This window comes from Ursus americanus, chromosome X (assembly GCF_024610735.1).
Source record: "Ursus americanus isolate L20-20 chromosome X, mUrsAme1.1.p, whole genome shotgun sequence".
NCBI classification, from domain to species: Eukaryota; Metazoa; Chordata; class Mammalia; order Carnivora; family Ursidae; genus Ursus; species Ursus americanus.
In genome coordinates this window covers 68,381,504-68,407,287 of record NC_142164.1, presented here as the reverse complement: position 1 = coordinate 68,407,287, position 25,784 = coordinate 68,381,504, and the positions used below count along the sequence as shown (strand labels likewise).

Genomic DNA, 25,784 nt, shown 5'->3' with positions numbered 1-25,784 from the left:
ACCTTCATTATGGTGCTACCACATAACCTCTTTGCTAAAGTAGGAGGCCTAGAAAGCACAGATTTGTAGAGTTTGGGTCGCACTTCCTATCCAGTGACTGAATCCCCTCTACCTCCTGTTCAGCAGGTAGCAGAGTATCATAAAGAATTGATAATGTGGAACTCACATTGGGATATTCTCCCTTCTCCTTTGACTCTAACTAGAGCCCTAAAAGTCTTCAGGTTGGAGATAAAAGTGGTAAGTCTCAATTCTGAGAAGTATGCTACTCCCATACACTATTCTCAGATACCTGAGTGCTCCTACACGTCTGCGTAACTGAGGAGCAGAATTGTCCTATGAACTTTGATATCAATATGCACAGCATGTGACTCAGCACTTACAACTTTTGTTTTTCTTTCTTTTGTGTGTTTTTGTTTTAAGAGGTCCTGGGATATAGTGGAAATAGTGTAAGGCACTGAGATACAGACAGGCCTCATTTCTAGTCCTGGCTCTGCCACTTACTATCTTAATGACCTTGGACAAATCATTAGATATTGAGCCTAAGGTTCTCCAACTATACTATGGGAATAATAAAATCTTCCTTACAGAAATGATGTAAGTGTGTAAAGGCACTGGTACCTAGTGGGCACACAATGTGTATCACTGTACCCTCCACTGCTTTTTTGGATGAGAATTGGCCCGTGTGCTCCAAGTCACCACTGCTATTACAGTGTAGCTTTTGGTACTTGTTCCTTGGTTCTCTGGTCTCTGTATCACTTTTGAATCAACTCTTGAAATCTGTTCTCCATGGTCTAGATCACCATACTTCAGTTGATTACATACACATTTGGTGACACATTGGAGGGAAAAGGGTATACTTCTCTCTAATTATAGTTCTCAAGCAAACTTGTGTGTGAAGAAACCAGAGACTGTGTCTCATAATTCCTTCAAACTACATTATTTGGGACAGCACATATATGTTGTAGTCTGTCTTTGAGTCTTTGCTTTTAGAGAACTATGGTTAGAAGTAAATAGTTTTTTCAAGTCATCAGAATTGATGTTACCCCATATCTGGTACTTGAATGAGTATCTTACTTGTAAAATTTCCACTTAAAATCCTTGAGTTTTTAAAGTGTAATAGGAGCAGAAAGATTTTATTGTTGTTTATTTTGCTGTAAGTGCTCTAAAATCCCTCAGTTGTTCTTGAGAGTAAAATGATGTCATAGGCAATATTTTTGAAGGCGGTAGGCAGAAAGCTAAGAGTACACAGAACACAATAGGTCATATATACAACGGCAAGTATTTTCTAAATATAACAATTCAGAAACAAATTATTTGAAATAACACAACTGCTTGTTTGAAAACATTTAACTTTTGATTTAAAAAAGATAGCCACCTGTTTTTATAAATTGTAGGATGTAGTCCTTAAGATCACAAAAGCATTTAAAATATTTTCTCACTGAACTGAACTTATACATAAACAATTTACCTGAGCAAGATGCTTCTTTAGAGAATTTTGCCCATCCTTTGGGATCATGTTTGTATGACGTAGAACTAAGGGGAAAAGTACATGGCCACCCAGAAATCTTTAGAGCCTTCAGATTCTTTTATTGATAATATTTCCATGACAACAGGTATCTAGGAAGTAAACAAAATGGCATCACTACCCTGGGTCACCTTTTCTAAATTCAAGTTCCACTTTCCTCAGGCTAGTAAATCCTGGCTACACTTTTTAGATCTCTTAAACCAGGCATAGAAATGGGTTTCTTTCCCCTGCTTAATACTCCATTGGAACAATGGTTCTGTGGCTGAAGTGAAAATTGATTGTTGAGGGTTATTTCAGCCTTCTAGCAGTTAGCAATTTAAAAAAATGTAAGCACAAATCCTGAAGAAATCACCTGCAGAAAACTTGGACTGGCATTTAGAACTAAGAAGAAAATCTGGATCTTGACCAGGATAAAAAGGTCACCAGCCCAGGGCTGCATGGGGTGGTGTGTCATGTTGGCCACAATGAAACTGAAAGAGACTGAGGACTCTCCCCAGGGTGGAAAATGAGGCCTAGAAGCTTTGATTAGTGAGCTATTAGGCACAGAGACATTAATTTTGAAGCATTCCCATCTCCAGGCTGAGTAATAATGCTTTTAATATTATGGGATTGTTTGGCTGCTGCAAGAAATTCAGAAGACCAAATAGGGAGGCTTTGTTGACCTCTGAGTAGCTGTTATGAGACTGTTAAATTCTGTCTCCTTTTTTTCCTCCAGATCCTCCACCCCCACTGACTAATTATTGCCCACTGTGTACAAAAGGGCACACACAAACATATATATAAGCTCCTTAGTATATTTGTTAATAAGGCAGAAAAGAAAGGGGGGAGAAAACAAATCTAAGTAAAGAATTTTCCATTTTTTCCATCTTACCTGATTTAACAGGTAGGTAGGAAAAGAGAAAAGAACCCAGATCTAAAATGGCAGCCACCCCCTTTCCCCAATTTTGCATGCTGCCTCTTAAATCAGAGGACCTCGCTCAGACATCTGATTATGGGGACTGCTAGGCGCAAGCCCATCTTTAAGTTGCTACATTCAACAGTGTCTCTCTATTTTCATATTAGAAAAATTCTGGGTTGGCAATTGCAAGCATCTCAAAACAACCAAACACTGAAGAAAGGCATTCAGAATGAGGGTTCTAGAGAGCTCTAATGGATAACTTGGAAACACCTGGAATCTGAAGTTTAGGGCCTTAAGCCCTTGCTCCTCAACACAGACTCCAGCATTGGGGCTGGGGGCTACTCTCTTGGTTAATGGCTCCCCGCAATGGGACTGATGGTTTCCCTACCTCACAGGGATGTTGTGAGGACCAGCTCTAGGAATAGTATCAATTAGCATTCATGTAGTAGTATTGTGATTGTTGATTCTTGTAATATGACCTGGCATTAGCAGAGTGCTTTTTAATTATTCTTGATCATATGTGATGACACTCAGGTGTTTGGATACAGTGAAGCTCTGGTTTGGTTGCTCGCTTTCCACAGAGTGCTGCCAGGAAGAAGCTTTGCTGCTGGGGACTCAAGGTATTACCTAGAACAAGAAGCCACAGTGCCTATCTGAGGCTTCTCTGGCCATTTTTACTTGGTCATTATTCAACTCGTGAGTTTCACCTTGCCTCCATTCTGCTGGACCACTGCCAAGGACTTAGATTTTAACCTCAGGCCCCATCACAGAGATGAAGGCAGTAGCTGATCCACATAAGTTTAGCAAACAAGGACCAGATTTCTGCTTCTCTTGGAGGGGCAGACCTAAGAAGCCAGCTGGTCCCACTCTCCAAACAGACCAGGAGACCAGAGTCAGTTATTTTCTCCTTATTCCCAAAGTCAAGGTGATTCTGTTTTCAGAAGCACATACACTTAACCATTTCATAAAGAAGGAGGAAGGCAAAATCTAAAAACCAGTGCCTACTTCTCTTATTTCCTATTGAAGTTACGATGAAGGAGCAAAGTGGATCAAACTCTACCCCTTTCTAGCCTTAGTGCCCCCACAATACTCAGTACTCATTCACATCATCCATTTGCCTCTCCATCAGGTGTGAGGTCTTGTTCTTTTCTCAAGCCAGCCTCAAACTTTGCATTATTCTAAGAAGAGAGGCACTTAAGAGTTCATAATATCTTGCTATTCTCTGTCTCTGCCCCAGAGGCTCCATATTGAAACCAGTTTCCTTCTGGTGGATGTAGTCTGTGAGACTAGGGGCAGACAAATATGAGAGTCAGACCACTCTTTCTGCCTTGCCTGGGGCCTGCATTGTCCACCCTCTTCCTTCTCCAGTCTCCACCTACACACACACACACACACACACACACACACACACACACACGCACACACACACTCTTTCTCTCTCTCTGTCTCTCTGTCTCTCTGTCTCTCTCAATCCCTCCCTCTCCCTCCCCCTCCTCTCTCCCTCCCTCCACGCCCCCTCAATCCCTCCCTCTCCCCTCTTCCTCTCCCTCCCCTCCTCTTCTCTCCCTCCCTCTCCCTCCTTTCTCCTTCCCCTGACTCAGCAATAGTCTGGAGAAAAGCCAAAGAAGGACTTTAGGAGGGAGGGGAGCTTCCCACTCCTTGGGACAGAATTTTAATCTCCAGGCCAAGGAGAGGTTCCCTAATGTGGATTGAAAGGCTAATGTAGTTTATTTTTTAACTGCTTTCTATTTGTTTGAACGTTGCATATTTCTGCTAGTGAATTTTCCTTAATAAAGCCATTAATACATCAGTGGTATTTTCTTATTTACAACAGACTGACAGAATTAATGCTGTTAACTTTGGGCCTTTTTTACTCTTTCTTTTTTCTTCCTTTTTTCTTTCTTTCTTTCTTTCTTTCTTTCTTTCTTTCTTTCTTTCTTTCTTTCTTTCTTTCTTTCTTTCTTTCTTTCTTTTTTTTTTCTCTTGTTTGCTTTCCAGGTCATGCTGACCTGTTCGGCTTGGGCTGTTTCACATTTGTTTTTAATGTCAGTTTAAATGTAATTGTAAAAGCATGTATGCTCTAAATTCATGTAGTTACTTTTTCCAGTGGAAAAGCCTGGTATGTGAAAGCATTTCCAGGCTCCGCAATTTCACATGAGCGGATTTTTGGTAATGACTCTGTGCCCCTCACCCAGGATGGCATCTGGACAGTGACCCCCTTTCTTCTGGCTTACTAGTCGGAGAGACTTGGAAATAGTTTCTGCCAGATCCTGTGCTTTGGCAAGGTTATGCAGCATTGCATATCATTCTATTATTAATTACGTTTACTCCTCCATGAACTAAAAACCATTAGACTAAATAGTCCAACATAAACCTTGAAAGATAAAATTTGATATTCCTTTTGCAGGCTATTTCTCTGACTCAGAATTGGGACTGGGAGGAGAATGGAGGCATGGAGGAGAGGACCAAGGAGCATTCTTGCCTGAGAAAATTTGGCCTACACTTATTAGTGTACACTTATATTTGGATGCACCCCTTACTAATCTTTCATTGCATGCTTGCCAAGGGCTGGCTCTGTTCCCTGCCTCTTGTCCCTGTCCTACTTCTTCCCCACTCATCTTCAATGGACTGTGCTCCCCATTAACATGCTATTCAACGAGATGAAATGGAAAGAGTACCGCCCAAGAAGTAGGATACTTGAGTCTATTTTGTGATCTGCTACTATCTAGCTCTGTGACCTGGGGCAAAACAGCTTTGGCCTTCAGTCTACTCCTCTTTTAAACAGGGATTGGTTGAATGGCAGAGGAAGGGATAGACAAGATCTGGAGCCTTCAAACATTTTCTTGACAATATAACCTTTTCTTCAAACAAAATCTGATGAAGAGTCCCAAATGTAGGTATGGAATAAAGCACTGCTGTTCTGGTTTGAAAGAAGGAGCCACATCCTCAGGCCCACTTTGCCTCCTCTCAGGGGCCTTTAATGGAACTTGTAGACCTCTTGAAGCTCTTCTATCATAGTATATTTGATGTCTGGGGCTCTTATAACACCGATTCTCTCTCCTAATTGATTTCAGTCCCTGTGGAAACTCTGTATGTTTCATCAGTTAGCTTATTCAGAAAGATGTTTACCTGCTTAAGATAAATGGGATGAAGCAGAGCAATGTGGGGCCTAACAGCTAGCAAAAGTAAAAGGCATAATTTATTGACTTATGGAATTTACTCTGTTCTAAGCACCTTTGTCTTAGCATGCTTTCTTCTAGGGAAAATTACAACAACTCTGTGAGATGATCCTATTATTATCTGAGGATTCGGAAACCTGTCAGTTTGGCCCTCAGCCTTTGGCTTGAGACCAGATGCCCAAGGTGGAAGGCAATACTTCTTAGAGGTTGCCACCCTAAGCAGTTTTTCAGAATGTTTTCTAACTAAAGATCCATTATTGGAAAACATCGTAGCCTGCCCATTGGCATACACTTTTACCAGATTCAGAGCTCTTTTACTCAGATCATTTCATTCTCTCCTAATAATAGTCCTATGCAGTAGTCAGGTCAGATTGGAGCCAATATATAGATGAGAAAATTGAGGTGCAGGAGAAGTCAAGGAATACATTCAAGGTCACATTTCCCATAAGACTCTGAATTAACCACCATAGTAATAAAAAGCCCTTTATTGTAAATAACATTTCAGAACTTTAATGTCATCATTGTGTTGTGCTTCCTTAGGTTTAGTGCTTTTTTTTCATCATGCTTCAGTCTTGGAGAGTCCTTCTGGTGGTGTAGAAGTGTTCCTCTACTCACAGATGCCACCACAGTAACTATATATTCCTCATTAAAAACTTTATTTTTTAGGTATTAATAATATCCCCTACTTTACAGATGACGAAATTGAGGCACAGAGAGGCTAGGTCTTATCCAAAGTCACACATGTAGTAAGCATAGAGCCAGGCTTACAACAGATGGTCTAGCTCCAAATTCTTTGCTCTTAACTGTTGCCTTTTATACATATATGAGAAAACCAAGTGCAAAAGAAGGAAAAGGATGTTTGCAAGGTCATATAGTGAGCTCCCCTGAATCCTAATCCAGTGTTCATCTGATCTTCTAAGCCTAAAGCTGTACAGTGAGATATCCTGACTGCAGTCCCAGTGGATGAAAAGATGGCTGGCATGATGTAAGCCAGAGGCCACAAACTGACTTTCCCCAGGCCAATATTCACTTACAAAATTCTGTTTGCCCCGCACAGTCTTTGTTTAGAAAATTGATGTAGACGGCCCCTAGTCAGGGCATTGATTACTTTCACTTTCCCCAGCCTACCCTATTTTTGGTAAGTAATAGCACTAGGCTGTTTTACTCATTTACATACATATCTGCCTGACTAGTGGAGATCTTTGAGTTCATGACCCCTTTATTTAAGCACTAATATACAAGCAGGTACACACACATACATACTCAAATACATACGTGTAAGTATGGCCTAGTCTGGTTTCACAAAGAATTTGAAGCCCTGCACCAAACATATCTTTATGTTTTGACTTCAGTTTGTAGGCCGTCTGTGCAGAAGAAACTCAGTTGTTGTTCCTCATTTTATAATGTGTTACTCTTCCCTTCACTGCTATATCTGGTTCTCTTAATTCTGCTGTTCTTTCTTCCCCGTGCCTGAGTTAGGTCACCTGCAAACCATTCACTTCCTACTTTTCAGAAATGGATGGAGAGTGAAGGAGTCATTTTGGAGGGCTCATTATGTGCCAGACATTCTCTCTCATTTAGTTTTCATAAATGTCCTAATAACTAGGTGGTGGTACCCCCATTTTACAAATGAGGAAACTGAATCTCAGGAAAGCTGAGAGAGCAAAGAGTTCAAACTTAGTAAACTAGTAAGTGACAGAACTGGGATTTGAACTCAAGATCATCTGACTCTGAAGCCTATTATCTTGACCTATACCATACTTCTGGAAGGAAAGTGTATTTGTTTTTTATTGCTACATAACAAATTACCACAAATTTAGCAACTTCAAACAGAATCTACTTACCAGTTCACAGTTGTATAAGTCAAAAGTCTGACACAGCCTGACTGGTTTCTCAGCCCAGGGTTTCACAAGTATGAAATCAAGGTATTGGTCAGCCTGCATTTTAATCTGGAGCTCAGGGTTCTCATCCAAGTTCGTGTGATTATGACAGGATTCAGTTCCTTGCAGTTGTAGGATTAAGGTTCCCATTTCCTTTCTGGCTGCCATCCAGAGGCTGCTCTCAGCTCCTAGAGGCTGTTCTCATTCCTTAGCGTGTTGATCCCTCCACCTTCAAAGCCAGCAACAGAGAATCTTCCTTATGTTGAATCCCCCTGACTCCACAAATGTCTTTCCAGAAAGAGCCCAGTCCTTTTAAGGGTTCATCTGATTAGGCCAAGCCCATCGAGGATAACCAACTTTAAAACTCAGTTGAATTATGACCTTACATCTATCCAATCCATTCACAACCACAAGTAGATTAGTGTTTGACTAAATAACTGGAAGAAGACATGTGAACAACCAGGGATTGGGGCTCTTGGGTTCCATCTCAGAAGTCCACCTACCACAGAAAGTGATTCTTTTATGCTCCAAATTTTATGATGAGGTATGGAGAAGAGAAATATCCTTGATCTTAGGGAGAGTGATTCAAGTTTTCTAAAACTTTGGGAACTTCACCTCACCTTGCCTCTTCCCTGCCCATGGATGAGAAAGCCTCTATCTTGAGGTGGCAAGGAATGAGGCTGGAACAGTACCTAAAGGTCACAGTAGCTATAGAAGCCACATATAAATCACATCTACCTCTCCTTGGGAATGCACCATGGAACCTGAATTGAAAAATCTTTCTCTGGTGCTATAGAGACAGGTCTCGCAGGGGTCTTATGCCACCAGGCCGAAAAGTGAATTCTCTGTAGGATCCAGGCAGCAGGATCCAGACATCATGTCAGGTGCTTCAATCCCCTAAAGAGCTGGTAAGGACAAGGAAGTAACTTGCCAGTGACCTTTTGTTGTCACTGACCTGACACTGAAAGACAGGGAAGAGATGCAAAGCAACTCCAACACTGTTACATTATCCACCTTTACTATCCCTTTTCTCCTGGCTTCTCAATTTAAGTAAACCAAATGGGTCTCTCCTATAACAGGAGCTGGCAGGCCTGTACCTCACATGAAAGAGTTAGAGCTGACTCTGGGGCTCAGGTGCAGGAGGAAGGAGGGGTGTGGGGGTGGCCTTCATGGAAGAAAACAAGGCCTTGGGCATTGAGTAACAGCTGAGACTAGCAAGCCTCATTGTCCAGCATTCCAAGTCGTCTAGCAACATGCTGGCCTCTGCTGCAGAAAAAGAACAGAGGATCCCCTGGCAGAATGAATGGAATCTGATTTCAATTACGTCCAGTACAGTCACCCTCTTCAGGCAGAGAGGCTAGAACACCTGGTGCAGCTTGGGCCACAGTGGCTGCAGGGACATCACATTACACAGGTCCTAGAGGCAAGTGGGAATGAGGCTTCTTTTCCTCAAGCAGATACCATGTAAGTCTAGAGGAGGAGGATGTGAAAATACCAGCCAAGTTCTCATTAGCACTATGCAGAAAAGGGGAATTATTTCATGGTGACGGACTCTCCCCACAGTCTCTGCACATATTGATCTTGCTTGTAATGAGTTTGCTTAGGTCCACGAGTCATCACCCCACTGAGATCTGAGTCACTGGTGGGAGTCGAGGTGACAGAGTGTACTTCACTGATTGCACCAGCACCAATTGCTTTGTCCCCATACCTTTTAGAAAAGCCCAAGGATTCATCTGTATAAAATTTATTTAGATTCTTTTCTTCTTTATCAATAGCATGAGTAGGGCATGACAAATGAGACAGCTGCCCCAGAGAACAGTCTAGATTCACAGCATTATTCCATAGAACTTCCTGAGATGATGGAAATGTTCTGTCTGTATTGTTGAGCACTTGCAATGTGGCTAGTGAGACTAAGGAATTATATTTTCATTTTCTTTAATTTTAATTAATTTCAATTTAAGTAGCCACGTGTGGCCAGTAGCTACTGTGTTGAACAGTGCATATCTAGAAGAAGCTTAGAGAGGTAAGGACTGTGATAGAGTAGAATGAGTTAGTCAAAAAGAGAGGCGTTGTGGCACAAGGAACTCTGCATTAGGAATAAAAGCCCTGGTTTTAGTCTTAGTTCTGCCACTGGGTGACCTCACTCTTTCTGGCCTCTTCTCCCCAACTTTGACTTGAAAGGTTGGATTAATGTCAAAAGTCCCAAAATGGTAGCTAAGGACTGAATTTCACTTTGGAATACAGACGAGTTCCAGGAAAAATTTTAAATATTACATGAATGCCTTCTAGGGTTGTGTGTATGTGTGTGTGCACATGCATGTGCATGCCAAGGGCAGGACGACCAGTAGTCATTTACTCCAGTTCACCAGAGCTCCTACCATTCTCCTACACACACACACACACACACACACACACACACACACACTCTCTCTCTCTCTCTCTCACACACACACACACGCACACACCACTGCATTACCTATGTAGACGCTGAAGGCATATTGAATATGTGACCCTTGGATGAAATGATTTCTAAAGACCCTTCCTACTTTTTTTAAAAATAATATTTTGTATTATATTATGTTAGTCACCATACAGTACATCCCTAGTTTTTGAGGTAAGGTTCCACGATTCATTACTTTAGTATAACACCCAGTGCACCATGCAATACATGCCCTCCTTAATACCCATCACTGGCCTATCCCATTCCCCCACCCCTCTCCCCTCTGAAGCCCTCAGTTTGTTTCCCAGAGTCCATAGTCCCTCATGGTTCATTCCCCCTTCTGATTACCCCCCCTTTCTTTATCCCTTTCTTCCCCTACCGATCTTCCTAGTTCTTATGTTCCATACATGAGAGAAATCATATGATAATTGTCTTTCTCTGTTTGAATTATTTCGCTTAGCATTATCTCCTCCAGTCCTGTCCATGTTGCTGCAAATGTTGAGAAATCGTTCTTTTTGATGGCTGAGTAATATTCCATTGTATATATGGACCACATCTTCTTAATCCAGTCATCTGTTGAAGGGCATCTCGGCTCCTTCCACAGTTAAGCTATTGTGGACAATGCTGCTATGAACATTGGGGTGCACATGGCCCTTCTCTTCACTACGTCTGTATCTTTGGGGTAAATACCCAGTAGTGCAATTGCTGGATCATAGAGTAGCTCAATTTTTAACTTTATAAGGGACCTCCACAGTTTTCCACAGTGTCTGTACCAACTTGCATTCCCACCAATAGTGTAAGAGGGATCCCCTTTCTCCACATCCTCTCCAACATTTGCTGTTTCCTGCCTTGTCAATTTTTGCCAAGCTGGGGGCATCACGTTGCCGGATTTCAAGCTATACTATAAAGCTGTGATCACAAAGACAGCATGGTACTGGCACAAAAACAGACACATAGACCAATGGAACACAATAGAGAACCCAGAAATGGACCCTCGGATCTTTGGGCAACTACTCTTTGACAAAGCGGGAAAAAACATCCAGTGGAAAAAAGACAGTCTCTTCAATAAATGGTACTGGGAAAATTGGACAGCTACATGCAAAAGAATGAAACTTGACCACTCTCTCACACCATATTCAAACTTAAACTCCAAATGGATGAAAGACCTTGATGTGAGACAGGAATCCATCAAAATCCTAGAGGAGAACATAGGCGGCAACCTCTTTGACATCGGCCACAGCAACTTTTTTCATGACACATCTTCAAAGGCAAGAGAAACAAAAGAAAAAATGAACTGTGGGACTTCATCAAGATAAAAAGCTTCTGCACAGCCAAGGAAACAGTCAAAAAACTAAGAGGCAGCCCACAGAATGGGAGAAGATATTTGCAAATGACACGACAGATAAAACATTAGTGTCCAGGATCTACAAAGAACTTCTCAAACTCGATACACGGGAAACAATCAAATCAAAAAATTGGCAGAAGATATGAACAGACACTTTTCCAATGAAGACATACAAATGGCTAACAGACACATGAATATATGTTCAAAATCATTAGCCATCAGGGAAATTCAAATCAAAACCACATTGAGATACTACCTTACGCCAGTTAGAATGGCAAAAATTGACAAGACACTTCCTATTTTGTCATGCTGTGACGTTTTAGGCCACTATAGTGCTCCAAACCTGTCTCTACTTTGGGCCCATGACTAGAGTATTTTCATAGTTTCCTGCCTCTTGTCTTCTGGATTTGATGCTAGTTATTGAAGTTTGGAGTCAAGGGTGAGGATGGAAATCAGGGAGGATATAACCCCTGCCTCCCCACTCCTCAACTCCACTGTTTGGCTAGAAGTAGGGTTCAGGAATTCGGAGACCTTGAGAAGGCAGCATGATACAGTAGAAATAACATAGCCTTTGTAGTCAGCAGACCAGCTTCAGATTATTGGGTTTTCTTTCTTTCTTTCTTTCTTTCTTTCTTTCTTTCTTTCTTTCTTTCTTTCTCTTTCTTTCTTTCTTTCTTTAAGATTTTATTTACTTATTTGACAGAGAATGAGAGAGAGGGCATAAGCAGGGGGAGTAGCCGACAGAGGGAGAAGCAGGCTCCTTGCTGAGCAGGGAGCCTGATGCTGGACTCAATCCCAGGACCCTGGGATCATGACCTGAGTTGAAGGCAGACTTTTAACTGACTAAGCCACCCAGGCGCCCCAGGTTTCTCTTTCTTGATAGCTGTGTTTCTTAAGTTTATTCACTTGTAAAACAGGAATAGGAAATATTCCTAATTTCCTAAAATCATTGTGGAATTAAATGATGTAATGTATTCATAGAGTGAGGCACATAGAAGACCCTGAAAAAAATAGTTACCCTAATTTTTCTTAGTTACCTCAGGCAGAGGGCAAATCACATCTTTGTCCTCTTTCAGGTTGGAATGGGGGACTATATGGTCTGTCAGCTCCTGAGCTCAAGGCCAGAAGCTGCTAGTGGTGAGAAAAATGGGGTCTACTTTTAGAAACTGTACCAAGGGAACAGACCCAGTAGGCACTGCCAGTCTGTGGAGCTGCCTACAAGAACGCATGTCAGCAATGGGTTCGCCAAATGACAAGACATTTTGGGGGCTAAGCCTCTAAATCTGGAAGAAGATGGGCCCATACCTTCCATCCTGTGCTCTTGGTGGAAGGTGGGAGGTGGGAGTTGACAGTGTGTGTGCATATCTCCTTGTTACTGACTGTCCAAGCCCTGCAGAAATGGCAGCTGGACAATGTCATCTTGCACTCTGGGTCGATTTTCCAGTCTCCCCTCTTATTTTACCATGAGTACTCTGTGCTCCTCTTACACCACTAACCCCAACATTTTCTCCTTCTCTATCCTGGTTGTTGATTTAATCATGTAATCCATTCTTGCATTGACTTACTGATTTGCACTATGACTGGAGTTTGCAGGACTTACTTTTCTAATAGAGCTGAAAGTCAGTTCCAGATAAGTATCTTTTTCTATAGGACCCAGAAACATACCAGCGACAGGTTTTGTTGTATTTATCCACTTAAATTGAGCAATCAACTTATCTCTTTATTTATTTTTATTTATTATTATTTTAAAGGGATTAGAGATTAAGTGGTTTGTGGTTCTCCCCAGTGCAACTGCCTATGCTAGGCCTCAAAGTTATGACATCCCCAGTTATTTCTGTTTCTTCCAATATAATTGCTAGGGAAAATAACACAAAGTAAACATAAGGATGCTCAAGTACCTCTAAATTGTGTCTGTGCAAGCATGTGGGGAAGATGGTTCTTAAGGTTTAAGTTTGGGATTATTGTTGTTTAAAAGAAGTAATTTCTATCATCCTTTCTGATGGCTGCCTCTTAGTATGGGTCCCATTTTACAGACAGAGTCAGGGATATTCTGTTACTCCTTTGATAATATTGGGGATTTCAGCCATTTAGCTTCTCAAACTCCCCTTTGCTAAAGAAGAAAATCAGTATGTGTGTTACAGTGTATGTTCAACTATGGGCATAATGTCTGACAATATCTGAGGCTGTATAGTGGTCAGTAGAAAATGCTGTAACACCAGAAAATTTCCATTTGTTAAATCCAGAGTTGGATTGAGGATAAAGCAAGATATGAAAGTTTGGGTTTAGTAGGGATTTGGAATGATAAATCATTCATTCAACCAGTGTTTAAACTGAGCACTTATCCTTAAGGAGTTTAGATTCTGTGACCAGGAAGAATGAATATCCTTATTTTCTTAGCTTAGGCAACTTTTCTAAAGGGGTAGCTGAGTTGTGTGCTTGGCTGTTGATAATAAATTCGTTTTCCTTTCCTTCCCCATAGCCCGGAAGCTGAAGAAACTTGGTAATCTGAAGCTACAAGAGGAAGGGGAGGCTTCCAGTGCCACCAGCCCCACTGAAGAGCCAACCCAGAAGCTGACGGTGTCACACATTGAAGGCTATGAGTGTCAGCCCATCTTTTTGAATGTCCTTGAAGCCATTGAGCCAGGAGTTGTGTGTGCTGGACATGACAACAACCAGCCTGACTCCTTTGCAGCCTTGCTCTCTAGCCTTAATGAATTAGGTGAAAGACAGCTTGTACATGTGGTCAAGTGGGCCAAGGCCTTGCCTGGTAAGGAAATAAGAAGGGGGAGCGTGTGATAAGGGAGATCATATTTAGTGAATTCTCCTATGGGCCAGCACCATGTCTTAACTCATGCAGTCCTCACCATAACCCTATGGAGGGGAGAGATCAGTATAATTCCCCCCTGAAAAATAAGGAAACTGCTTTATCAATGAGAAGAGCAGAATTATAGAGTATCCCTTGTTCCTCACATCAGCACACAGTGATCATGTCTGCAAGTTCAACCTACAGACATAGTCAGCAAATTTCCCCATAATCAGAGATCACATGGACGTACCCTTATGTGCCTTAAGATACTCTTCTACATAGGCACACACAGGCTTCCCTGCAGAGATAGTCTTGAGCCTGACTGATACTCTGTCTTCAGTATTACCGACAGGAGTCGTACCATGGAAACTCTTAGTGTGGTAGAAAAAAAGAGTTGGGAGTCAGAACACTTAGATTTTAGTCTTAGCTCTGCTGGTAACTTGTTGTGTGATCCCTTCCCTTTCTGGGTCTCAGTTTCTTCATCTATACTGTGTGAGGAGTAGATGGACTAAATTGATGGTTGTCAAATTTTGCTTCAAGGAACTCTTAGTGCTCTTTAAACTGCCTTAGGAATTATAATAGGAGGTAATATTAGGTGATAATGAAAGAAATACAAAGTGTTTGTCTAACTTCTGCTTGGTTACCGCCAATCATGGGGAACTCACTCTTTCCCTAGGCCATCTGATGTTTGAACGGGTCTAATTATTAGCATATTAGAGCTTGAAGAAGCCTCAGAGCTCCTCTATCCAAGGATTCACAAACTTTTCTTTAGCAGCCCAACTCTTTACTTCTTAAAAACATTGTATACAGATCCAAGTGGAGCTGTTTGATTTAAAGCCAGTGCCTCTCCCTCACTACCCTGACAAAAGCCTCGGGTCACTCTTGCAGAATCTTAGGGCTCTAAGGAACACAGTTTGGAAACAAGTGAAGCATAAACTCTTTAAGGGTTGTCTTAATCCTAAAATTCTATGACTCAAAGATTCTTTTGAAACATCAACAATCTAAACCTGTTATGGAGTCAAAAATTAACCTGCCTTCTAAGAATAACTGCCATTCAGATGGAAATTTATAGTGAACAGAGCAGTTTCATTTGTATTACCTGATTTGATCTTCCAAACAGTCCTATAAAGTAGGTGTTCTTTTTCCTATTTAAGAGATAAAAACACTAAAGCTCTAAAGCTCTAAGAAGTCATGTGCTTGGCCTACACAGTCTGAAAGTAGCAGGGCCAGAACTTGAGTCCAGGCCCCCTCCTGATTCCAAATCCCCTCCTCATCCCACTCTACCCCTAGTCTGTGTAGTACTCCTGTAGTTCTGGAACCCTGGGATTTACAGTGAGAGGCCAAAGCCTCATCCAAGCCCACTTGGGTCATAATATGATCTTGTTGCCTTCAAAGACATTGCATGTTAGCTATCAAGCCTCTATTTTATCTTTCTTACTCACAAGGCCCGCTCATAGCCACCAGACCAACCTAACACCTTCGCATTTGAGAAGCTGAGGTCGACTAGCCAATAAGATCACTGGGAAGAAGGCCCAAGAACTCTGGTTGTATATGCACTCTGACAAAACAGACGGCTCACAAAGCAAGAAAAAAAATACAAAAAAGAATAAAAGAGAAAGTTGCTTTAATTCTTATGACTTATTCAGCTGGATGTCTTGGTGTCATGTGTGTAACAGAGAATCAGTTTAATCTTTCCTAGCTGTTACCAACCACTTAAATTATCCTATTTTATGGGATAGAGAACCTTTTCATAGATGGGATTCCACTTAATCCTCACAGCAGTCCCGTTAATCAAAGGAGCTATTATTTCCATTTCAAATGACAAGGCTCAGAGAGGTTAACTAACTTGTTCCATTTGGTCACTTAAATGGAGCCAGAATTTGGGCTTACATTGTCTGATTTCTAATTTGGTGGTCTTAACAATAACCTAGTGCAAATCATGGCAGAATTTGCATGATCAGGAGCTACTGGCTTTCCTCAGCTCAACCTCCAGAATGGGAAACCCTCTTTTTACATTGACAAGTCTGCAGGTCAGTATCAGTTCACCATCTAGCTCATTCAAGGAGATGATCGCTGACCCTGAGTCATTTAAAGTGGTAGCTTCAAAAGAAGGCCAAATGCCACATTCATAAGAACTGTTATTCATATAATCAATAATTACCTACTAGTTCAAGTTATTTGCTCATTCAACAGATTGAGTTCCTGTCCTATGCAAGCCACTGTACTAGGCATCTACTCAAATAAATTTTGTTGTAAGATTTCTGTGATGGTGATGATATATGTAAGTCACCTAGTATAGCACCTGGACATTAATAAATAATAACTCAATTAAGGGTGAGTGAGTAGATTGCATACAATATATTTATAATCAGGTGCTTCTGGTTTGTAATCTTAGCTATATACTAGTTGCGTGACCTTGAGCAAGTCACGTGTCTACATGTGCTTCTGTTTTTTTCATTTGTAGAGAGGGCAGAACAATCACTAACTTGTTAATTGTTAGTAACATTGAGATTATGTAGAAAGAGGACCGAGCCCAGTAGCTGAAACAATAGTAGATCCTGTGTAAATGATCGGTCATTATTATGAGGCTTGAATGCTAAGCCACTGCTTTCACTAAAATCAATTTAAGCTGCCACCAGCCTTGCCTAGAAGCTCATGCATGGGTCCCAAGGATGCTTTATGTTATTTGAAGACCTTAGCTGTCAGATGCACTATAGCATTAAAGATTTTCCAACTGGCCTTTCTTCGGACACGTTTTCGCAGACTAGACATGGGACTACAGGTTTTTACTGCAGATTGCTAAGAAATTATAACTGGCTGAATTTTATTGAGAAAACAGAATCTCAGTGAAACTTTCTCTGCTCCCTAACCTGTTTGGTGTGTTTCAGAACCTGGCAGTGACTCCTCTCTATTTCTCCAGAGTAGCCTAACACAGTAGCAAATAGGTGTTAAGTGAAGGTGTGCTGAAGGAAACCTGTAGGCTGGAGCTACTATTTCCTCAAGTCATCCCTTATTTAATAGTCATGCTATCTGAGCAGGCAACTTCAAAGGCTTGGCATTAAAAAAAAAGAGTTAGATATTATGATCATATTAGACCTATAGGAAGATTAGCCTGCTATGTTGCTGATGTGTACATAGTAATTAGGATTGAGCGCTAAGCAGGTCTCACTATGGACCATTAGTACTATTACAATTAGTATTACAGCCAAACTAAGCTTTCCCTTTTTCTCTTCTTTGTTAGTTCTCTGGCATCTCGAGGAGGGAAAAAAGCATCAGTATTGACTGCTTCCTTGGTACTTATATAGTTTAATCCTCATTCCCCCTAGACACCCTCATATTCACACACTAAGCAGCCAAGTCTTTCCTTGCGTCTGCTGCAGAGGTTCAGGGTTCAAGCTCCCAGGCCCTTTCTGCAAGAGGTGTTCCATGTTTGGTCCCTACTTTTTGTGTCCTACTAGGAAGAGTCAGTACCAGGAGTTCTGTGCTACAGAATGACTTCTGGCAAGAAATACTCTGGGGTCTGACACTTCACCTAGTCTGTCAGCATATCACTACAGTGAAGATGGGAGGCACAGGCCTGGGAGCTAAGATTGCAGCCAATCCATTGAACTGCAATGGTGGTAATATGGGGACTTTACAGTCCCTGATGTCTGGTAGGCTTGGGACCTAAAAGAGAAAAAAAAGGGAAATGGGGTTTTTGGGTGGGCAAGGACCAACAAAGCAGAACAATGTTTCTAAATAGTGTAGACTTCAGACCTGGGCCTATGGCTAAGAAACACTCATGACCTTGGTAGTTCTTAAGCTATGTCCTTAGGCAGTAGAGTGGTAAAAGCACTGAAGTAGAGAATTAGAACACCTACATTCTAGTCCCAATTCAGCCACGTATAGACTGTATGACCTTGGGGAAGTCAGTTAACTTGTCTGGCCCTTGGATTCTTTGTTGGCAAAATGAGTGTCACATTTCCTACCCTCTTGGGTTATAGTGAGAGTTAAATTAGGTCATCAACAGGAAAGTTAGAAGCTTTATCTAGATTCATGGAAGCATTCCTAATGAAGTATAGCAAAACAAACACAATTCTGAATCTTTTGGGGAAAAAGGAAATAGGGGACTGGTAAGAGATGAGCTCTGAGGTGATTCTCTAAACATCCAACCGTCTCAAAACTTCCAGAAGAATACAGCTACATCTGTTCTACCTGTGTGGTATTGTGGAAGTAGCATCTAGGAGCCTCCATTCTCTGAGACTAAGGGAGATTATTTGGAGATCATCTAATTCCCATTTTATAAAATGAAAAAAATGGGAGTCCTTATTCCATTTAATTACTATCAAATTAATAAATATAATAAATATTAATATTTCAAAGATGTGTACTCAAATATCTGAACTGTGCTGTGTACCAGGGAGGAAAAGATGAAAGAAGGGATAGTTACTGTCTTCAGGAATCGACAAGTCTTGTGGAGGAGACAGATGTGTACATAAGTAAATTCCAATACTGTGTAGTGAGTGCTGTAATTGGGTAGGGCTACACAAAGTTCAGTAAGAAGGTAAAAGAAGAATCATTAAGTCTTCTGCTTAGATGAGTTGGAAAAGGCTTTACAGAGGAAGTAGCTTTTCAGTGAAGACTTAAAAGATGAGTAGGCATTTATCAGATGGAATGCCTGGGGATGGAGGAATGTATTCTAGGCAAAGGCAACGGCCTGTGCAGAGATAGCAGAGGTAGAGAGGCATGAGAAAGTATAGTGTGTTCAGCAAACTAAATATTTCAGAATAACTAGAACCTAAATTATGAGAAGGGGCAAGAAATTAGTCTAAGGAAGCAGGTCATAAAGAACTTGTTTGTGTATAATAATAGCAGTAGGGCAGGAATGGCAGAGTAGGAAAATAGCAGAGCCAGGTTACTTGTTAAATAGAAAAAAATGGACAGGAAGTGAAAGTCAGAAAGAGGATCAGAGAAAAGAGAGTCTGAAGGTGGTGTAGAGAAGGCAGTGTCTATCAAAGGCATTCCAACGCATGCTGATATATAATAATATCCATTTCCCAGGGACAAATAAGATTGTAGCTAGAAAAGATCTCTGTAAAGTGAAAAGTGCTGTTCACTTAGGAGAACTGATTATTACACTTCATCTTCAGGAAGGAATAGTAATCAAGAGCACAGGCTTTGGAGTCAGACTGCTTGGCTTTGGAATGTGGTCTGCCAGTTACTAGCCTTATGATCTTGGACAAGTTTCTTAACCTTTCTGCAATTCACTTTTACTAAATCACAGAATGGGTTTACTAATAGTACGTACTTCATTGGATTGCTGTGAAGATTAAATGAGTTAGTATAAGTAACATACTTATAAAAGAGTTCATACATTGTAAACAGCCAGTGTTAGATTATTATTTTCTTCCAAATGACAGTACCATTTTTGCCTCCATCATCATCATCTCAATTGAGTAGCTAGTGAAGGAGAGCAAGGCATATTATCCCCACCATATAGTTTGTTCCTTCCCTGCTCCTCAGCATTAATGGTCCCTGGGGCTCCTCAGGAGCTGCCTAAGTGCCAGCAGTTCTCAGCCAAGTAGAGGGCTGGGTCTTCATTCAGCCCATCAGTGCTCAGTCTGACCCCTGCCTCTGCCCCATCTTCAGGCTTCCGGAACTTGCACGTGGATGACCAGATGGCAGTCATTCAGTACTCCTGGATGGGCCTTATGGTGTTTGCCATGGGCTGGCGGTCCTTCACCAATGTCAACTCCAGGATGCTCTACTTCGCCCCTGACCTGGTTTTCAATGAGTAAGTGCTCATGGGCCCAGAACTCACATAAACATAACATCCTGGCCAGACCTTGTTGGTGGTGATGATGGTAATGGGAATAACAGTGGGGGTAGCCCATATAACCTGTAGGTGAGGCAGTAGAGGCTCCAGCCAGCCTGCCCAATCTGAGGTGGCTTTGCCCTGCTGAAAAGCCACCTGTTGGAAAGCAATGGGGAGGGGGGTTGGCGCTGAGGCATTCCTTTCCCACCCAAGGCCTACTATTTTGGCCATGTTTCTGACCTGCCTTGTAGAGTATCTCAGCCTCATGTCAAGCCCCCTCTCCTTCACTCGGAGCAACATAGGGAATGGGCAAAAAGACTAGTTGTGAAAGCTGAAGTTCCTGTGGTCCCTTTGCTACCACTGAGGGCTGCTGCCAGTCACCTTTTGTTGAGCAGCTCTATTGTTGAAAGGTAGATACTTTCTAAATCCTTTCTCATTGAGCCCCCATGATAACCTGATTTCCCCTATAAAGGAAATAGATAATATTTTTTAATGGATGGGGAAAATTAGGCTCAACAAAATAAAGTGGCTCACCCAAGGCATGTTGGTGACAGAATTCAAAGTATGTCTGTATAACTCTCAGCACTTATACTGCCTCATGGTGGTAAATGACAGGGAGTAGCAGCTCTACCACTCTCTGGCCATGTGATGTTGGCCCAGCCACTTCCCTTCTCTTTAAAAACAGGTTTAAGTGGTGCCTGAGTGGCTCAGTTGGTTAAGCGTCCAACTCTTGGTTTTGGATCAGGTCATGATCTCAGGGTTGTGAGACCTAGCCCCGCATCAGGCTTCACACTCAGCAGGGAGTCTGTTTCCCCTCTCCCTCTGCCCCTTCCCCTGCTTGTGCTCTCTGTCTCTCTCTCAAATAAATGAATACATCTTAAAAGAAATAGTCCAGATGTCTATTGACAGATGAATAGATAAATAAGATATATATATATAAAGAGAGAGAGAGAGAGAGTGTGTGAATGGACTATTACTCAGCCATCAAAAGGAATGAAATCTTACCATTTGCAAGGATGTGCATGGATGGAACTGGAGGGTATTACGCTAACCGAAATAAGTCAGTTAGAGAAAGACAGTTATATGATTTCACTCATACGTGGAATTGAATAAACAAAACAGAGGATCATAGGGGAAGGGAGGGAAAAATAAAATAAGATGAAATCAGAGAGGGAGACAAACCATAAGAGACTCTTAACTACAGGAACAAACTGAGGCTTGCTGGAGGGGAGGTGGGTGGGGGATGGGGTAACTGGGCGATGGGCATTAAGGAGGGCACATGATGTAATGAGCACTGGGTGTTATATGCAACTGATCAATCACTGAACTCTAGCTTTAAAACTAATAATACACTATATGTTAATTAATTGAATTTAAATAAAATTTGTAAAAATATATAAAAAAATAAAAATAAAAACTAAAACCAGGTTTAATTTATGCTTGCCTTGCCCACCAGCTCAATTTATTCTTCATGAATTTGGTCAAAGGCTCAGATTTTGGAATTACACTTATCTCAACTAAAATCTCTGTTCTATAATTTCCTGCATCACTGTCTTTGGGCAAGACTTGACTTCAGTGACCTTCAATTTCTTTGTCTATTAATAAAATATAACTTCCTTAAATGGTTTGTTATGATGACTAAAATGGGAGCTAATGGATGTGAAATGCCTGGTCCATGATAGGCAAGAAATGAAGTATCTTTCTGATCTTCTTTCCCTAATAGTGATAATCCTCTCTATATCTGCTGTTTGAGGTCCTCTGATAGCATTGTGAGTGGAGCTGGCCAAAAAAATCTCCCCAAGGACCTTGAGCTAGTCTCACCACAGAGAATCTTTTTGGTCAGGGCAGGAATTGACCTTCCTTCCCCTCCAGCCCTTTAACCCAGAAGAGCCTTAAAATAAAATGTACAGGCTACTGGTTCCTTCCAGTACAGCAGGGCTATATGGGGGAAAATTAGTATCCCCGGCTGCCCTCTTCCAACCCAGCTAACCCTGGTAGCTTGGAGCTAAGAATAACCATTGGGCTTTTGGCACAACCTGCTTTATGGTTTCCAGATCTCCAAACAGTTACCTATGATGCCATCTTCTGGGGCAAGCCTTTAAAAGCCCTCTTCCTGTGTAACTCTCACCCCCACTGGCCTCCTTCTGCCCTCCAGTGATTGAATTAACACTCTGGGCACCTGCACCACCCTCCCCATCCAGAGCCCTAAGACCCTTGAATCTTTGCAAGGTGATAATTATTGTTTTCTAAAAATGCTCATTCCCTTTTCTGTCTCCATGTAAGTAATGTGGCACTCCTTCTCAACTTTCTGGGCCACTTCTATTTATCTCTTCAGAAGGCACCATGGGACTCCCAACATGGGCAGGGTCCTAGACCCATCAAGACCCAGAGCTCCTGAAACAACACTGCTCCCCTCTTCCTCTTGTAGGAACCACTATGTTAGAGCTCTTCAAGTCTCTAGGAACATCTAACCCAACGTTTCTCAACAGGGATGCTGGTGACATTTTCAGAGGAATGATTTTTCATTGTGTAGGATGTTCTTGCATACTGGAATATGTTTTATGTTAAACATTCCTGGCACCTGCCCAGTAAATACCAGTAGGATCTCTGTCACTGTAACAGGCCAAACTTCCCCCACATATATCTAGCACCCACTAGGGAGGTAGTACCCTCCAGTACCAGCCACTAATTGTTGCCAGCCTCCTCAATATGGAGACTGAAGCCCAAAAAGAGAGGGACTCTGAGCCAACCCATTTCCTGATCTCTCTGATACCAAGCCCTGTCATCAGCCCTGCTTTCTTCTCTCCTTGTCCCCTCTTTGTGGAGAACACATGTTATGAGGGTAATGGGCTTGGACCCCAGATGTATGAACTTGAATAAATTACCTTACTTCTCTGAACCTCTGTCTTCTCATCTGTAGAATGGTGAATAGTATTATAATGGCACCTTCCTACATGTCATTTATTGAACACTTACTATGTGTTCAGTGTTTTCCAATTTTCATCTCTTCTGTTACCCCTCTATTTTATTCTCACCTACCTCTGCTCTCTTCCTGAATTCCATTCTTGGCCCTTGTCTTCTGCCTTCTACTCTCTTCTCCCTTTCCTTCCCATTAACTCTTTCCCTACTCTTTTTGTCCTTTCTCCTTCTTGTTCCCTTCCCCTCTGAATTCCTTCCCTTGCCTTTCCCTTTTTCTTCTCTCTCCTCCCCCACATTTCTCTGTCTCTGGGACTTGCAGCAGTGTTACATCAGTCCTCCACATTAGGACCGTGATTTCAATGGTAAAAAGACCGCAGTGTTATCATCAACAGAAGCTTAGAAATACAGTAGAGACTGGAGCTGGATCAGGTCCGAGGGTCAGCAGATCTTATTCAAAAATTCTCTAGGGTGAAAGACCTTGGAGCAACACTGCTTTGGTCAGTTGACTTGTGATACTATCTAAACACTTCCTCTTTCTAGCTGGTTTCCAGCCTGAATTGAATACCATCTGCCCCCCTTCCCTTTTTCTTCAGGGCAGCCAAGATCTCTCTGAGATAGGATGCTGTGCTTCCACCCAACCAGTACTAGGTCTGCTTAGCCTGTGGACAAGGCTAGTGGTTTGGTGACCAAAATGTTAAACCACAGCCTTCAAGCCTAATCTAGGTCTTTTTCCTCACCACTTAAATGGGTGTTAAATTCCCTTTCCTTTCTCCACAAGATACAAAATCAGTTTCTATATCTCCTTTCTCTCTCTCTCTCTCTCTCTCTCTCTCTCTCTCTCTCTCTCTCTCTCTCGATTTCTCAAGTGCTGAAAACCAGCTAGCAAGATGTTGTATCTTCCTAGAGGCTTGCCATGACCAGTCATAAAACAGAGAGATTGTTCTCCCCTGAGAAACTGTTCAAGCCTTAGCCACTTACCTATATAATGTATAGGTGATAGTGTGATGTTCTGTTGACAAGTCACTATAGTAAAAACAGCTCACATGTGTTTACAACTCCCGAACTGTGATAAGGAACCATCATTATTTGAGGGAATAGTCTCCCCTTCAGGGTACATTTAGATTGGGCATTCGGAAACACTTCCTGGCTGATTTGGTAAGCATTGGAACTCACTTTGTGAAGGGACAGTGGGGAATCTTCATTTTTTTGTTTTGTTTTGTTTTGTTTTGTTTTTTTAAGTGACAAAATTTCTAGCAAGTGAAATGGGATTTATGCCAAGAAGCAGGGGAATTGACAGGATAAATTACTGTGGTCACTTGGGAATCCTGGTGTCCTTATGTTGGGAGTTGATTTCTAAAGCTTATCTCCTAGAAATACTCCGTTCTGGGATGCCTGGGAGGCAGGTTCTGACTTTGGCTGTAGCTGGGATTTTAGAACTGTAGTCAGGGAGACCATGTGCCTGGCCCATTGTGTTCATTTGGTTAGGCTTTCCTGTCTCTGTCTCAGGAAACAGGAGGGGCACGGGGACCTGGAAATTCCATGTGCTAACCCGTATCCTGACCAGGGAAGATGAGTAGTTACCAGGATGTCAGGATTTTGGAAAAAAAAAAAAAAAGAACAACCTTGTTCTTTGTCAATGAAGCACCAGCAAGAGAAACAAGGAGCTCTTCTTGGAGATCCTGGGTGGTGGTGGGGGCGGCAATCGAAGACATTCTCTCTGAGCTTATTGTTAAGCCTTCCCTTACTTCTTTCCTTTCTCCGTCTATCTACTCTGCAGGTACCGCATGCACAAGTCCCGGATGTACAGCCAGTGTGTCCGAATGAGGCACCTCTCTCAAGAATTTGGATGGCTCCAGATCACCCCCCAGGAATTTCTGTGCATGAAGGCACTGCTGCTATTCAGCATTAGTAAGTGCCTGGAGAGACAAAAATGCCCCTGGGGTTACAGGGGTTCAGAGGGGAGCTACTTTTTCAATTAAAGATTTATCAGGCAGAAGCCAGCTCCTAGGCACTTCCCTTCTTCATTCACCTTCCCTCCTCCACTCTCCCTTACCATCCTTTTTTCTACCAGGTATGAATTTCATGGCTACAGACTGTTTTCTTTGCTATAACTCAACTTTTGTTAGATCCCCAGCTACCTCCAGTCTCTGTTTGGAACAAGGCTTTTGGGGCTGGCTGTAGCAGGTCTCTGAATTTTTTCATAGCTTCTACCACAGAAACAGTAAAAGACCACCTTATATTTATTGCAGAGCAGAAGGCATTGCCTCCTGGAAGGAATTTCCTCTTCTGCCAATAGTAGGAGGTCTGCATAAGCAACTCCGATAGGGTTTATTCGGCAGCCAAGTAATCTTTCTTTACTGTCTCTTCTAAGTAGACTGCTGTCTTAGCCTCTGTGAGGGAAAAGGGAGGCCAGATTTGATATTTGAAGCTATATATTTTAATTGTCTTAATCAGAGCTGGACTGTGACAACATAAAACCACAGGTCCTGAGAAATGTGTAGATGAGAAGACTAGAAAAAGGAAAGGCTCCGTAAATTTTATTTACTCGATGCCCTTCAGATTGGGTCCAGCTAACCTTTTGTCTAGAACTTCCTGGCAGACTGAAGGACCCAAGCAAACAGACTTCATCTGACAGGAAACCAAGTAGATGATTCCCTCCCTGTGGGGGTGGGGGTCAAGTTTGTGGTCAGATAACTTGGTGCTTTGTCTAATGCTCCTTTGTGGGCATGGTTCTCCTCCCCATTCTGTCTTCATCCCACATCAGTTCCAGTGGATGGGCTGAAAAATCAAAAATTCTTTGATGAACTTCGAATGAACTACATCAAGGAACTTGATCGTATCATTGCTTGCAAGAGAAAAAATCCCACATCCTGCTCAAGGCGCTTCTACCAGCTCACCAAGCTCCTGGACTCTGTGCAACCTGTAAGCAAATGATAGAGGGTGCTTCGTCAGGGAGAAGCAACTTGCTAGGGCTAAGTGATAACATGCTCCTCTAGGA

The 25,784-nt window shown here is 42.0% G+C and overlaps 1 protein-coding gene across 1 annotated transcript in view; it reads left to right on the top strand.

The window, feature by feature from the left end:
* AR (androgen receptor) overlaps window positions 1-25,784 on the top strand; it is a 188,568-nt gene that overhangs the window by 155,571 nt on the left and 7,213 nt on the right. Inside the window, exons 4-7 of the mRNA XM_045804422.2 lie at window positions 13,747-14,034; window positions 19,702-19,846; window positions 24,564-24,694; window positions 25,551-25,708. Of these exons, the coding sequence (XP_045660378.2) occupies window positions 13,747-14,034; window positions 19,702-19,846; window positions 24,564-24,694; window positions 25,551-25,708 (722 nt within the window). The remainder of the gene's footprint in view (window positions 1-13,746; window positions 14,035-19,701; window positions 19,847-24,563; window positions 24,695-25,550; window positions 25,709-25,784) is intronic.